Source organism: Porites lutea, chromosome 12, assembly GCF_958299795.1.
Source record: "Porites lutea chromosome 12, jaPorLute2.1, whole genome shotgun sequence".
NCBI classification, from domain to species: domain Eukaryota; kingdom Metazoa; phylum Cnidaria; class Anthozoa; order Scleractinia; family Poritidae; genus Porites; species Porites lutea.
Window position 1 is genome coordinate 5,384,990 of NC_133212.1, and position 16,611 is coordinate 5,401,600.

Genomic DNA, 16,611 nt, shown 5'->3' on the forward strand with positions numbered 1-16,611 from the left:
TATATCAATTTTTTTCGTAATTTTTTCATTGTTTTCGTGATGAAATTGAAATTTTAATTTTAAAATATTTTTTTTAAAACAGAAATTAATCGTCAAAATTATTGTTCCACTAATTAGTTTAATATTTTAGTAGGGCATAACTTTTCTGATTAATTTCTGTTTGAAGTTTTTTTAACAAAAAATGAAAATTGGGATTTTAGTACAAAAATAATAACAGAAACTAAACAGGAAAATTTTTTATGACGGATGACAAGGGAAATAACGGGAATAATCGGGAAAAAGTAGTTTGAGTTGGTCTGGAAAGCATCATTTTATAACTACTCTCCCTAGTGTTAGAAACCGTCCTACCCCCAATCCCATGCCATCTTATGAGCAGATCGCCATCTAAACTTAAATTTTCTGCAATGTGCGTATTAAAATTACGGCGAAGAAAATCGTGCACACGGCGAATGAAAGAGTGGCCCAGAATAAAAACACAGATTGCTGGCAAGAAGAAAAAATAAAAGAGAATATAATCAAAAGGAAGCACTTGCCTGAAAAGATTTTGTTCGAGATCCAACAAGGTTGATGACGAGGGAGAGAAGGCACACTGTATTTCACAGACTGGACTGGACTGGACTGCACTAGTAAAATGATAGCTCAATATACTTACTTAAGTATGACACCGCCCTATAACCTCATTGGCTAGATTTGCAGTACCTGGTACAGCCTGAGCTAGCGAGTTATCATGCGATTACCATACCTTGACATAAATTTTTTAGGGGAGGGATGAAAGATGAGCTCCTCTGAAAGCGTCTGTGTGGGAGGCGTCTAGACTATTACTAGATTGGATTATCCATCCGTGGTTATACGTTTTTTCGGATATCTTACTGTCAAAACGTCTTCAGTTATTGTTATGGAGAGTTACGGTAGCTATGTAAAGAAAAAAAAATGTAAACAAAAACAAACTATCCAAACTAAACCAAACCAAAACACCAAGGAAACATTCACAAATTAACTCCGCTGTATGGCCAGTACCTTAGCCAAGTTCTAAGCTACTCATTCAAGTGCACTTACAGTTTAGCTTGTTTCGATTCTTCTCGCATGCTAACGCCTTGCAAAGCGATAAAAAGTGATTACACGGTCCCCAAGGACTGATCATTTCATTATACTTCACGTTTTAATGCTAAAACGACGCCTAATCGGTTTTCATGCGATAAATCTGTTTGAGCGGAACTGAACGAATTCATCTCTCGTTTACGTGTTCTTTAACATTCAGTACGAATTTCGAACTTCCTAAGCCAGATGACCCAAGAGTGGAGAGATAAGATACTCTTTTACCCGGCGCGATCAGCGCTCAGTTCCTCAAAAGGTTTATAACGCTACCCACTGGATAAGTCTCTATCCAGCGGATAGTGCAACTGGTTTCCTTAATACGTATCCCCAGGACAGTGATTTATTCGGTGGAATTAACGCTGGCAGCTGTCCGGGTTTTGAACCAGGTTAAATGAGTTCATACTGATGTGACAGGCCACTGCTATCTTCGAAAACCCAAATGTTATTTTAAAAACATTATTGAACCCCTACCGATAGTTTTTTCTCGTTGACTAGACGGTCACTTTATAGCCTGTTGCCTTTCGTTTGGCAAATTTTGCTATGAATCTACTTTGAATAATTTGAAATTCAACTTACAAGTTCTGTTGAAACGACTTCAACAATGCTCTAACTAAAAAACTAAAATATTGTTGCTCTTTTCGTTCCACGAAAATGTGACTCCTCGCTTATGACGTATTACCCTTTTTTACCACGTCTTCGAACCACGATTTTACGATTCTTTTGACCTTCAAGAGTAACCTTTGGCTTCGGCTAGTTCAGCTATTGTTACTTAATAAATATTATAAATATTTTTTCACGATTTAAGGTTCTGGAGAGCTTCTTTGTTGAATATTGTGACCAAGGCCCAGCGTTAATGGCTATTCCCTTAAACAGAAGAACTTTGAGGACAACCTAAGTGTAATCCTGCCATCGGTTTCAAACACGTGCAAGCAATCACAACGTCGGCACAGAGTCTTCTTAACTCGTTTTGGGTATTACATGATTTTGGTTCTTAGTGATTTAAAAATGAATTAATTCCTAGAAAAAGGAAGTACAGTCAACTCCCTCTAAGACGGACACATTTGGGACCGGCAGTAAGTGTCCGTCTTAGAGAGAGATGTCCGTCTTATAGATAGTCAAATACAGAGAGTTAAGAAAGGCAGGGACCAACTCTAGGTGTCCGTTTTACAGAGGTGTCCGTCTTATAGAGGTGGCCATTAAGAGAGAGTGGACTGTAGTCAATATTTACACAAATCAGTCTGGTGTGGGATTATCCATACTGAAACATATTTTTAGTTCTTGTTTGCGTCGGGACAAATTGGAGAGTGTTTCTGCAGTATTCACGGACAGACTATCTCGAGATCTTGAATAAGAACTTGATGGTCGCTATTTGACAGGAACATACAACAATCGTATTTGTATCCACCTAATAATGCCACATCATCCGTTAGCTCTCAGCCTGCCGTGTATATACCACAAGTTTGACAAATGGAAATACTCATAGACGACGTACAACAAACTCAGTCAGAATAACCAGTGTACAACAGTTCATATACTGCGACGAATGGAGGGTTGGGGAAGGACAGCGATGAAAGGGACGTGAGAGATGAAAGGGCGGCTGTAGGGGGACTTATCAAAAGGAACTGAGGTGCCAAAAGAGGGTGGTGCTGACACCTCTGCGCCTATACCTTCCCTCATATATATTCATCAATCGAGACGAAAATAGCTGTTTGACATGAAAATTACAAGATGGGTTATAAAAGTCTGCAGCTCTGGAGAGAAAGTTGTTTCAGGTTAAAGGTGCATTCACAAACCTGATTGCGAATAGCATTCCTGTTTGTTCTTGACTGCTTGGAGATACTAACACTGAGTAACATGTTGACTAGCCTGAAATGGATTGTAAAAGTTTTCTCAAACTTATAAACAATTGATGAAGACAAACAGAGGAAATCAGATTTCGGATCATAATTACCTTATAAAAGTTCTGCAAACTTGCCTTTGAACTTCTTCAAGGCTGATTATTATCTCCTCTCAGTGTTTTATATGATGTTTGCACCCCTTAGAAGTCGGTGTAAAGAAGAAAAGAGAAAAGAAAAGAAAAAAAATGGATGTTTGATGTCAGAAACACCTCTTCTTCGTGGGTGACATATTACCTCCATATTACTTCTCGGTGGTTGGATATCGGATGAAACACCGTTTCTCATATTTGATATATTAAGTCAAGGCTGAGAAATGTTGCATCTTCTGCGGAAAAGAAGAAAGAAAAAAAAAAAGAAACTGAAACTTATGTAATTAACTGAAAAACAACAACAACAACAACAACAACAACAAAGTTTATTGAAAACTGGTAAATAAGTTATTACATTACTTTTCCACCCGCAAATAGCTTATAAACTAATCGAGGCGGGAGAAACTGAAGACATATTACAAAAGAAGATTTATGTATAGATGGACTAACTAACAGTGAAGACACTAGTATACAGTAAATGGAATTTAAACTAACGTAAAACAAGGCAGCTACATAACGATTACGAAGAGAGGCTAACCTAAAGTATTAAATAACTTAATAAGACGTTAATGTTGAAACTTTAGATTTGAGATCGTTATTTTCTCTTCTTAAGTTGGCAATAGACTCAGGCATAATATAACACACGAAACAAGATAATGGAACAAATAGAAGAAAGCAGAAGGTCTCAACACTTAAACCTCAGAAATTTACGAAATGTTACGCGGAGCACTCAAACACACGTCCGTCCATCTTAGCCACATCACGTGATCAAAAAAAAAAGCGCAACTTGTTCTTAAATTGCCGACCTTTGTGTAATTTTTGTCAGTGTGATCAATTCTTGGTTGACAAGGTGGCCATGTTAATGGTCAATACAATTAATTATTTTTTTCGAAACCACCGACATGGCAGCAGTAATTGATTATGGCCCGTAGGGCGAGTCAAAATGGAAGAGACGCGTAAATCCCACGATTTGTCTACCCACTAAACCGTCCAAAAAGAGATTTACTATTCAACTCGAGGATTATGAAATAGAACTAAGTATAAATGTGCACGCTTGCCCACTTCTAACGAGAATGCATGACACACTACTAACTTGAGTTGAGTTTTCGCGCACTTTCATTAACACTGTTGCTAATTGGTCAGAAATGAAAACTTGTGAAACTGGTTACTCAGTAAATCAGTTTTTTTTTTTTTCAGGTTTTTCGTCGGCGCCTCGAGGTTCTATCTTTTAAACATTTGCTAGGAAGACAGAGATGGAATAACAAATAATAGTGTGGCTTATGATGGTCTCTCGGTTACTTTAAACGAATTGCAAGCTGGAAAACTGAGCAGAGCGAATCGTAGGCAAAGGACTTGAAACCTCATCTTCGCGGGTTACAATAGAAAAAAGAGAACGTCTATAGTCTACCATGTCGAGTTTCTTCACAATTTAGAAGAACCATAGGTGAAGACTGATCATTTTCTCGACGGGGATTGTATTTAATGGACGTTGTTTCTTTCACGGGTTTTTGCCAGCACCATCTCTATCACACAACTTAAGGTTTGTTTTCGTCTTCCCTGTTGTATCTTGACCTTGCAAAGTTTGCGTGTTCGATCTATATATAATAAATGTCGACATCTAATTGTTGATCAAGCAAATTTACTCTAGAAGCTCGGTTTGTAATATTTAAGTTTACAGTTTGGCTTTTTTCTGTTATTTTCTTCGGAAAACGATATATTTTCTGCCATGCAACGTTTGTAGATTAAAACCGGTCAAACCGGTCTTCTGGAGTACAAATACCGTGAGATATTTGTACTCGTTTTTCGCTTTCTTTTTACTTCTTTGAGTGAAGTTGAATTATAAAACACAATAGGGCCGTTTAAACGAGGAAAAATAAGACGCGTCTTACATGGGACGCTTCCCAAATAAGACTCAAACTATCCCGTATAGTATACGCGGCACATTTCGTATGAAATTTAGCTAACACACGTCTTATCTCAGAACAGCCCCCTCGCGCCTTAATGTGCCGTTTATACGGGAAAGTTTGCGTCTTATTTAGGACGCGTCTAATGAAAGACGCGCCTTATTTTTCCTCGTATAAATGGCCCTAATATCTCTTCCAATAAAACAGCAGGCTTTCTGATTTGTCAACAAATCACTACCGCCGATGTTGTTTATAAACGTTTACCACCTACCGGACGTCAAGAAATTAGGCCTTCTCGTTTTTTTGTGTAATTAATAGACATACATACCTTTTCATCATATTTCTTACCTTTTCGCTTTGTCAGACTCTGGACCCAATGTCGAACCGAAAACGCTTTATAGAAAACTACAGCTCCGTCCACTTAGGAAACCCTGTGGCTAAAAGCTCTTTATAAAAAAACAGTTAGGTAATTACTCAAAACGTTGAACAAAAAAATCACAGCACAAAAAACTTAGAAATTTTACAGAGAAAGTCCAAGCTGTGCTGACAAACAATGACTGCAAAGGTTTGCAATTTTTATGGCAAAGTTTTGCAGCATTAATTTCCTAAGTTTACTATAACAGGAAGTTACTGCAACAGTCTCTAAATACTGGAGTTTTGCAGTAAAATTATAACCCCATGACAGCAGACGATCACTGCAATTGCAGTTTCGTAGCAAAGTCCGGATTTGTCTCACTGCAAAGATCCTCAATATTCATTTGAGGATCAGATTTGCAGATTTGTCTCCATAGCAACCAGTCGCTTCAAAACGTTAAATTCTCACGTTTTGTAGCGACTGTCTTTTATACTTTATGATAAAAAAGAACTCACTGCAAACGGAGCCCAAAATCATTCGAGATGTTTTGCAGCGAAGTTCTAATCGTATCGTGATAGTTTATGGTAACAAATGAAGTGTCCGTGAACCTTATTTGCACCCAAAGTCTAATTTTATGGTCACATGACAATCTTTGCAAAACGATCACAATTATCAGTTGTAAAGTTTTGCAGCGAAGGTCCATTTTTATGGTTGATATCGAAGATGTTTGCGAGAGAAGAAGACAGACAGCTTAACTGGAAATGACTTTGAAAGTAAATTGGAGCAGAAAGAGAGTGTTTGCGTAAACTTACGATTTAGATCTGTTAAAACGACGATAGGCGCACTAATATTCCCATCTCCTTTAACAGTAGACGCAAACACTGTGATGCTGTAGGTGGTGTTTGGATTGAGTCCTGTCAGTCTTGCTTCAGTTGTTGGAGAATTCACTACCCTTGTCCGTGGGCTGCCGTCAGGAAGCTCTTGATAGGTAACTGTGTACCTCAGTATAATGCCATTTTGATCAGGGAAAGGAACACTTCCCCATTGCACCAAAATATTAGTAGCATTTAAAACGTATCCTTGAATACTACTCGGAGGAGCGTTTGGTACTGTAAGTTAAACAAAGAAATCAGGAACACCTTAGTTTGCTCTGCGCGATGCTTCGTTATGCGTTACCCAAACATACTTCGTTCTAGACATCTGCAGTCTCCCTTTCGCAGATTTATATGTGTAACTCACAAGTTTTCATTCCGAACTGCATTTGGTAAAAGAAGGGAACAAAACACAAAAACAACAACAAACGCTGCTCGATAGTTATCGTTATGAACGTACAACTACCATCATTCTCACCGCGTTGAGAGGGGGAAAAAGAACAAAAAATGTACTACCACCTCTTTTTAGGCTATTGTAAGACAATTTAGTTATCTATACATCTTAGAAATTTTGATTCTGACAAATCGTCCGTTCCTCCACACCTTAATGTAATGTACAGGGTAAAATTTGCTTTAATTAGTTTTTTGCCGTTTTCGTTGCCGTCCCGGCATTACACGATTTTATAGTTTGTTTCACTTGACTATCAATATTAACTTATTAAAACTTCTTTTTTAGCCCTGTTTTAATCTATATATTACTAACTCAAATAATAAGGGAATGAATTCGTTACTTTGCGTTTGCAGATTTCTTTTTGTTTCACCGCAGAACAGCTCCTTCAATGATCCATATTTTAGGTATTTATCATATGCAGCATGAACTCACGATCCTTCTTTTCAATGGTTTAAGTTAGTGATCAGGCCCCAGTTGTTAAAACGGTGGATAGCGCTATGCACCGGATAAATCTCTATCCAGTGGATAGTCAATTGGTTTTCCTAATACTTATCCACTAAGAGAGATTTATCCGATGGATAGCGCTATCCAGCTTTTGAACAACTGGGGCCAGGCGAGCATGATTTCGCATATCCCGCACTTACCAAATGTGCATCTGAGCGGCCTTTACTACATAGTAAGTAAACTGAAAACTACTTCTCTTTATATTTCATCTCTACAAGAAGCAAGCGTTAGTACAAAACTGCTTTTCAATGTAGAACTTACTGTCCTCTTCGGTGGTAAAAACAACAGGTACACTAAAAGGTCCACTTCCCTTTATAGTCGAGGCAGCTACTGTGATGCTGTATGTTGTGTATTCATTAAGCCCTGTCAGTGTGGTGTTCATGATTGGAGCACTCACTACCTCGGAGCGCGAACTTTTAAGAGGTAACGCCTTGTAGGAAACGGTATAAGACAGTATCTGACCATTTTGATGAGCTGACGGGACTCTTTCCCACTGGACAAAAATACTGGTTGAACTTGTGCTGTTTCCCTGAATAGCAGACGGAGGAGCTTGGGGTGCTGGAAAAAAAGGGAAACTTGCGTGAACAACCACCTCATTGTACATGCACTTTAGTGATAATATTAGCAATGTAAATGTGCCATTTGCTCTGGCCTTTTATTCTCCCTTTTTTCTTAACTGTTTCTACAGATCTGCTGAAATGTAATACTTTGGAACCTTTTCAGTAATTTTTATGCTGATGCTAGTTGTTCGCTTTTTCGACTGAATTATTTGATCGGTTACACAAGTGTCATTTCAATTACAACATGTAACCACCAGAGTGAATATTGTACAATCCAGTCAATGGCTTAAGGTCACGACTCATGGTAAGATGGTAAGATCAAATACAGCTTCGGTATTTGCACTGAAAGTACCGAGTTTTCGTCATTGATTCTTGTTATATGGTTAAAGACACTACGCTTGTGAAGGTAATATGTGTGGTGGAAAAATTTCTGTTCCTTTTCTCTGGTATTTGGGAGCCCAAATCGAATTTGATATCACGTTAAACACATGAAAAACCAACAACAAAACAGACTACCCTCGTCCGTGATGACAATGATAGCTGCACTTACTGACACATTTGTAGTACAAATCTTACACCTATATATTTTAAAAACAATGACAACTACCTGATTAAATTTGAGGTGTATCAAATTATTCCTAAAAGTCCCATTTACCTTATCCCAGTTGAACACTCAAAAAGCTTAAAATACATTTCTAGTGCAAATTCTATTTGCACAAATACTAAAAACAATAACAACTACCTAATTAAATGATCTCTACTTGATTATTCCCGCCTCAAAATCCTACATGTATGTACAAATCATATGGAAAGTTGATAAATAATTATCTTAGAAAATAGCTAGAGATCTAGAGCGCCTTCTAAATAAATGTCTACCATTCTAAACTATTTACACAAGAAATGTTTATTGGAACAGAAAACTTGCCTCATGATTTGGAGGCAGCCATTCAGCATGCGTCATAACGTTATATGTTGGATGTTAAAAGGTAACCACATCTAAGAATTTGATAACTTAAGAAACCATTCTTGGAGTTTTATTTACCAATTAATAGTACTTGGCATGAAATTTTCTCCGGATCCAATTTCTCTGCGAAACTAAAATTGTGCAAAAATTTTGTATAACACGCGCAGGTACCTTCTTCATCTGTGGTTGTCATGACTACTGAGCTAGCAGCACTGGAACCAACTATGTTAGTTGCAAACATCCTAATATAATATGTCCTTCCAGGATGGAGGCCTACAAGAGAAGCACTTGCAAAGGAGCTTGACACCACACAGCCACTGCTTGACAACCCTTGACATGTAGCATTTGAAAATGTCTGATTATCTGTACTGATCTGAATAGTGTAGTTAAGAATATCACTGTTGCCATTGAAGCCAGATGTCCAGATGATATTTACCACTCGTGAGGTCATAGATGAAACTCTCAATTTCGCTGGTGGGCTAGGCACCACTACATAAAGGAAAATAGAAATGCATGTATTAGCTCTAGAAAACAACAACAACAACAACAAAGGTTTTGAAAATAACAATACATTTGCATGGACTTATGATGAGATGTATTAATTGGAATGTTTTGAAGATTGTAACAGTACTTGGTAAGGCAATACTTTATCAGTAGAAGAAATTATCATGAAAAAAAAATGTTAGTGTAACAACCCGGTATTAATGAGTCAAATTAAGTGTCAAATATTATTACATACTCTTACTATCTTCATCTGTGACGACCATTATAGGTGTACTAACATTTCCACCCCCTTTAGCAGTAGAACCAAACACTGTGATGCTGTAGTTAGTGTATTCATGGAGCCCTGTCAGTGTTGCTTGCATTGTGGGAGCAATCACTACCTTGGTTTTTGGACTACCATCAGAAAGAGCTGTGTAGGTAACTGTGTAACTCAATATAATTCCGTTTTGATCAAATACGGGAACATCTCCCCACTGAACCAAAATACTGGTAGAACTCGTGTTATATCCTCGGACATTAGATGGAGGAGCGTTTGGTCCTGAGAAGCAAGATTAGATAGATGGATTTAAAAAAGGTATAATTGGACAATAGAAAACTGATTGAACACACTTTTTTGATCGATATAGAGAGGAATAAAAGCTTGGAATTGAATAATCAGCGAAAACTTACTATCTTCATCTGTGACGACCATTATAGGTGTACTAACATTTCCATCTCCTTTAGCAGTAGAAGCAAACACTGTGATCCTGTAGATAGTGTATTTATGGAGCCCTGTCGGCATTGCATGCCTTGCTGGAGCATTTACTACCTCGGTTTGTAGACTGCCAAAAGGAAGTGCTATGTAGGTAACTGTGTAACTCAGTATGATTCCATTTTGATCTGCCACGGGAACATCACCCCATTGAACCACAATACTGGTAGAACTCGTGTTATATCCTCGGACATTAGATGGAGGAGCGTTTGGTCCTGAAAAGCAAAATTAGACGAATGACTAAAAAAAAAACAAAAAAAAAAAACGTGTAGTTGCACAATGAAAAATCGATTGAACACATCTTAAGGCAGTTTTTGATTGATATAGAGATGAATAAAAGCTTGGAATTGATCAACGAGAACTTAGTTCCTTAGCACAACGATCAACATATTGAATGGGCTAGTTTAACAAGCGAAATGACATGATACACTGTTCAACAATTTCTAAAGAAGAGCAGAAGTATTTATAGCTGAGGAATTATTGAAACACGTGTCAATGGTTTTTCTTTGCGCACTACCAAATTTACATGGAATTTACACATGTAAAAATTTAATACTTAAACGTCACTTACTATCTTCATCTGTTCTAACAATAATAACAGAAGGCGGTCCATCTCCTTTCACTGTGAAAGCAACCACTGAAATATTGTATTTAACAAACTCCTTCAGTCCTGTTAGGTTGGCCTGACGATCATTAGGACCAGCTGGTACAAATCCATTGTCATTCTCTGTCTGTGACAGGTACGTTATATTGTAACCAGTGATGACACCATTCTGTAACTCTGGTTGTATTGATTCCCAAGATACTGAAATGATGGTGGAACTGGTGTTTTGTCCTGTCACATTTTGCGGTGCACCGTCTGGCTCTGATAAACAAGTTTAAAGTTAGTCTTGGTACTTATTTAATGACCAAACAAGGAAAAGGTCATACAGTCAAACGCCTACTTTATGTCAACCCAAGACTCGATATAAAATCTTGTTAAATCGAATGCGATAGAGGTCTACTTAAAGAGAAGAATAATTGTACATTTTAACATAAGGGTGAGATTGGTAAAATATTTTACTTACTATCTTGATCCGTACTGACAACAATAACAGAAGGCGGTCCATCTCCTTTCACTGTGAAAGCAACCACTGAAATATTGTATTTAATAAACTCCTTCAGCCCTGTTAGGTTGGCCTGACGATCATTAGGACCAGCTGGTACAAATCCAATGTCATTCCCTGTCTGTGACTGATACGTTATATTGTAACCAGAAATGACACCATTCTGTAACTCAGCTTGAACTTCTTCCCACGATATTGAAATGCTGGTTGAACTGGTGTTTTTCCCTCTCACATTTTGTGGTGCACCATTTGGCTCTGATAAAGAAGTTCAAACGTTGAATTTTTTCTCTCAATGATGAAGAGTTAAGCTTACTACCTACTTTAGCTGATTGTAATGCACAAGTAGTCAATCGTCGCGTGCGCGGGAGATCTTTGCCGTGGATCACACCTACTAAAATAGGACCTGATGAAAAAGCGCGATTGTCATCACAAAAAAGCCATTAAAACTAACAAAGAGCTTCACTGGAGCAGTTACAAAAGCTTGCGTAACGCTTTGTCGATGAAACTTTGTAAGGGGAAAGCCAGTTATTATTCAAATCAGCTATGTGAAAAACAGGACTCGCGTAAATTGTGGAAAACTCTGAACGAGCTCTCACCAAACAAGAAGCAACACAAAACTGCGAATGCCCCAGTCTCTGAAAATTTAACGGCTACTAACTTTAATGAGTTTTTCACGTCTGTTGCTGAGAAACTATGTGGTCATTACAAAAGTAAGACCAGGTTGCCTAATAAATTATTTTAACTCCTAGAGTTGTGCAAAACTTTATTCTTCAAAAGGTGTCAACTAACTTTGTTTTGAAGGAGCTGTCTTAACTCAAAGTGACTTAAGCCTCGGGTCCTTATGGTATCACTCCGAGACTTTTGACGGATACAGCTCCTGTTATAGCTAAGCCGATCAGGTATCTGGTTAACCTTGGTATTTTAACAGGACTTATTCCATCTGAGTGGAAAGATGCAAGAGTAACACCTATTTTTAAATCAAGAGCAAGGAACGATGTGAATAATTACCGACCAATCTCAGTTCTCTTCCTGGTGTCAAAGATTATGGAGCGCGCTATTCAAGTACAATTCTTGGCTTTTTTAACAGAACATGACTTACTGTCAGACTACCAATCGGGTTTTCGAAAGAAGAACTCTACTGAAACTGCGGTAGTTTACCTCACTGAGTCACTGATTATATTTTGGAAAATATGGACAGGCAAATGATTACAGGAACTGTGTTTATTGACTTGAAAAAAGCTTTCGACTTGGTCGACCATGAATGTCTAATTTTAAGGTATGACACTACGACGTCATAGGAAGTAGTCTGGACTGGTTCCGGAACTATCTTACCACACGAACTCAAGGAGTGCAATTTGGAAATGACATGGCCTCAACACAAGCCATCCGTTTTGGTGTCCCTCAGAGTTCAATTTTGGGTCGCTGCTTTTTGTTGTATACATTGATGACCAGCTGCAGTGTTTAGAAAACTATTCTATTAATTTGTATGCCGATGATACTGTAGTGTATTTTACGAATCTTTGCACCTCGGAGATAGCTGGTGTAGTACAGGATGAGTTAAATAGAGTTGTACAATGGATGGAAAGTAGCAGGAAAAGTTACTTACTTGCTTACTTACTTACTTACTTACTTACTTTCTTATTTACTTGCTTACTTACTTACTTACTTGCTTACTTACTTACTTACTTACTACAGACAAAGACCAACAAACATTGGCAAAAGGTGCAAAACAAATAAACAAACAAAATTAAAAGTGGTGATTGTGAAACTTGGCAAATAACAAAATCCATCAAAGTATTTGGAAATAACAGCTGTTATTCAAAAGCATATGGAAGTTTTAGTAACGTTTACGTTCGCCATTTGGTAAAAATTCTTTTTCCTACCAAGTGCCAGAATTTGTTCAGCGCTTATTGTCAACATTCTTTAAGTTTAGGTGCCGGGGCATCTTCGCCCGTAAAAAAAGGGGAACAAACAAACAAAAGAAAAAGGAAAATAAATTAATAAAACAGTAAAGGAAAAAACGGTCTTGTAAGACTTACTATCTTGGTCTGTTGTAACAAAAATAAGAGATGGCGGTCCATGTCCTTTCACTGTAAATGCAAACACCGAAATATTGTATTTAACAAACTCTTTCAGTCCTGTTAGGTTGACCTGACGATCATTAGGACCAGCTAGTACAACGCCATTGTCATTCTCTGTCTGTGACTCGTAGGTTATATTGTAACCAGTAATGATACCATTCCGTAGCTCAGCTTGCACTTCTTCCCATGATACTAAAATGCTGGTTGAACTGGTGTTTTGTCCTCTTACATTTTGTGGTACACCTTCAGGCTCTGATAATTAAACCAATTTTAGTGTTACTGCTTTAGCCGTGGGTTAAAGATACGTTGTATAATTAAATGATAACATAATGACATATTATTATTCATTCAATATATTTCCCCGATTCTGATTGGCTAAAAGCACTCGCATAATTGACCACTACCAGCTACCGATCACCTAATTTGGAAGAATTTGCGTTTAATGAACCGATGACGTCAAAGTGCAGCGTTCTTGCAGATTAATAAGGCAGCGTTACCGTGAAGACTTGGGGACGCGGTTGAGTCGTTTTGGTTGTGAAAACAAAAATGGCGGAACATTTTGCGGAACATTCTACTCGTTTCACGACGATTTATTGTCTAAAAACATAGCAAGAAGACAACTCGATCGATAAAATCTGTTATTATATGGCTGAGTCTATTTTCGCCATGCGATTGGTCAATTTGCGGTCCGTAACTTGCTATACGGACCAAAATTTTTGAAGAAAATGCTCATTTTGGAGCTCTAAATCTCTTTACCTCGGAAAAAAATGTTTAAATAAAGTTATAAGACACCTGTCAACCTTGAGGACTTGGATGTTGACTTTGGCCTTCAACATTTTAACTGTGTTTATTTGTGAACGTAGGCGATGAAGAAACTAACTCGTAATCTTATTGAAGAGGATTCTAGTCAGTGTTTGAAAATTTTATCGTAATACACAGTTAAGACAGACAAAAATCGACTGGCAGAGATTCGAGATGTTTTGCCTAAGAGAAAATGAGTAATTCCTTCAGCAATACTGCTGCGTTACATTAATGAGCTAAAACTTACAGTGCTATTAGTTCTCACCGAATAAACTTTTTTAACATGGCGAATCTGTTTTTACTTTCTCAGAAAGCCTTTGTTATGTGCTATTGTTTTCGTGCGCCAATAAAAACTTTCTTTTCTAACAGCTGTCAAATGACTGTCAAATCGTGCGTCCTGCACTTGTTTCCGGTCTCCCAAACAGGAAGAAGATATATAATAAACATCTTATATTAGCCTCGTTTTTTCGGTCCGTACTGTAAATTACGGATCCTCGTTTTTTTTCCATCGATTTATGGCCCAAGCGCGAAAATAAATCGATGGAAAAAAAACTCGATCCGTAATTCACAGTACGGACCGAAAACTCGGCTAATAAGAGGTATGTATTTGCAGACCTAAAGAGCCCTTTATCTTCTATCTTTATTTTCGCTCACTTGAAAGTGTACGAAAACGGCTTTAATTCCGCCTGACCTCAGGTTGTGTTTTAACCCAGCCCCTAACCAGTGATATATAGCTTTTGGCCGGTTTTTTGTGAACATCTATTTAAGAATTATTCCTCGAGTCTCTGAGCCCTCGAGTTGGCTCTGAGTCAATAGCCCATGATAATTGTTAATTAGAAAAACCCAACTAGTTGGTAAAAAAGTATCGAGAAAAAATTGTTTTGGTTTTAAAAGCCGGCCCTTTTCGCTACTAGTGGGCTATAACATATAGCCTAGTAGTAGCTCAACCAATCAGAACGCAGCATTGATAATAGACCACTAGTTGGATTTTACTAATAAAAAAATGTTTATTAGTGCCATTTGGTATCTTTTTTTACCGAACGAATATTTTTTCTTCAAAGAAAAAATAACTTACTCTCTTGGTCTGTTCTAACAACAATAACAGGAGACGGTCCATGTCCTTTCACTGTAAATGCAATCACTGAAATATTGTACTCAACAAACTCCTTCAGCCCTGTTAGGTTGGCCTGACGATCATTAGGACCAGCTAGTACAACGCCATTGTCATTCTCTGTCTGTGACCAGTACTTTATAGTGTAACCAATAATGATACCATTCTGTAGATCAGTTTGTACTTCTTCCCACGATACTGAAATACTAGTTGAACTGGTGTAATGTCCTCTCACATTTTGTGGTGCACCATCAGGCTCTGACAAAAAAGATTACAGTTGATGCCCAATTTAAAATGCTAATTTATGAGGAAAATTCATTGGCAAGTGTTACCAAATTAAAGACCAGTTATTGATAGTTATCAATTATTGAACATGTAGGTTCACTTCTATCCAGTAAATTTAAACTACGAGATAATGGATTTTAAGTTCAAGATTTTGTGCATATCCCTTTACTGTACATCTTTTTCATGAGGAGATTTGTAGGCAATAAGCTTTTAAAGAAAAAAGTGCGAGGACAAGCTGTGAAAAATGCTTTGAAGTTTTCAGTAGAAATTTATCCTATTTTTGTCGCCTTTAACTTGTTCTTCGGCATGATCTTAGCGCGTCTACAAGTGTTGAGTAGACCTATCTCAAATTCTGAAATGAAGCAAGGAAGAGGAATGGGTGGAGATATTCATAAAATCACGTCATTATTTCAGCTCGATATTATATTGCAATAGGAATCCACTGGAATAATAACTGTACGCTAACATAACATAGAGGGAAAATACATTTAAATTATTTGACTCACTATCTTGGTCAGTTCTAACAACCATAACAGAAAGCGGTCCATCTCCTTTCACTGTAAATGCAACCACTGAAATATTGTATTTAACAAACTCCTTCAGTCCTGTTAGGTTGGCCTGACGATCATTTGGACCAGCTAGAACAACGCCATTGTCATTCTCTGTCTGTGACTCGTACGTTATATTGTAACCAGTAATAATACCATTCTGTAGATCAGTTTGTACTTCTTCCCACGATACTGAAATACTAGTTGAACTGGTGTTATGTCCTCTCACATTTTGTGGTGCACCATCAGGCTCTGACAAAGAAGATTACAGTTGATGCCCAATTTAAGAATACAGACTTGCTAATTTATGAGGAAAATTCATTGGAAAGTTTTGCCAAATTAAAGACCCGTTATTGATAGTTATCATTTATTCAATAAATAGATTCATCTATCCAGTAAATTTAAACTATGAGATAATGGATTGTAAGTTGAAGACTTTGCTCATATCCCTCTACTGTACATCTTTAATCATCATGGGGAGATTTGCAGACAATAAGCTTTTAAAGAAATAAGTGCGAGGATAAGCTGTGAAAAATGCTTCGAAGTTTTCAGTATAGGGATTTAGTTTTCTTTAGTCGCCTTTAACTTGTTCCTCGGCATGATCTTAGCGCGTACACAAGTGTTGAGTAGACCTGTCTCAAATTCCGAAATGAAGCAAAGCAGAGGAATGGGTGGAGATGTTCATAAAATCACGTCATTATTTTAGCTCGATATTATATTGCGATAGGAATA

The 16,611-nt window shown here is 37.5% G+C and overlaps 1 protein-coding gene across 1 annotated transcript in view; it reads right to left on the reverse strand.

Moving 5' to 3' along the window:
• Window positions 1-5,413: 5,413 nt before the first annotated feature.
• Window positions 5,414-16,611, reverse strand: part of LOC140953607 (protein sidekick-2-like) — a 37,235-nt gene continuing 26,037 nt past the window's right edge. Inside the window, exons 15-24 of the mRNA XM_073403025.1 lie at window positions 15,838-16,131; window positions 15,011-15,304; window positions 12,991-13,386; window positions 11,015-11,308; window positions 10,519-10,812; window positions 9,866-10,162; window positions 9,432-9,734; window positions 8,864-9,181; window positions 7,430-7,726; window positions 5,414-6,450 (exon numbers count right to left, since the gene is read on the reverse strand). Coding sequence (XP_073259126.1) covers window positions 6,047-6,450; window positions 7,430-7,726; window positions 8,864-9,181; window positions 9,432-9,734; window positions 9,866-10,162; window positions 10,519-10,812; window positions 11,015-11,308; window positions 12,991-13,386; window positions 15,011-15,304; window positions 15,838-16,131 — 3,191 coding nt within the window. The 3' untranslated portion in view covers window positions 5,414-6,046. The remainder of the gene's footprint in view (window positions 6,451-7,429; window positions 7,727-8,863; window positions 9,182-9,431; window positions 9,735-9,865; window positions 10,163-10,518; window positions 10,813-11,014; window positions 11,309-12,990; window positions 13,387-15,010; window positions 15,305-15,837; window positions 16,132-16,611) is intronic.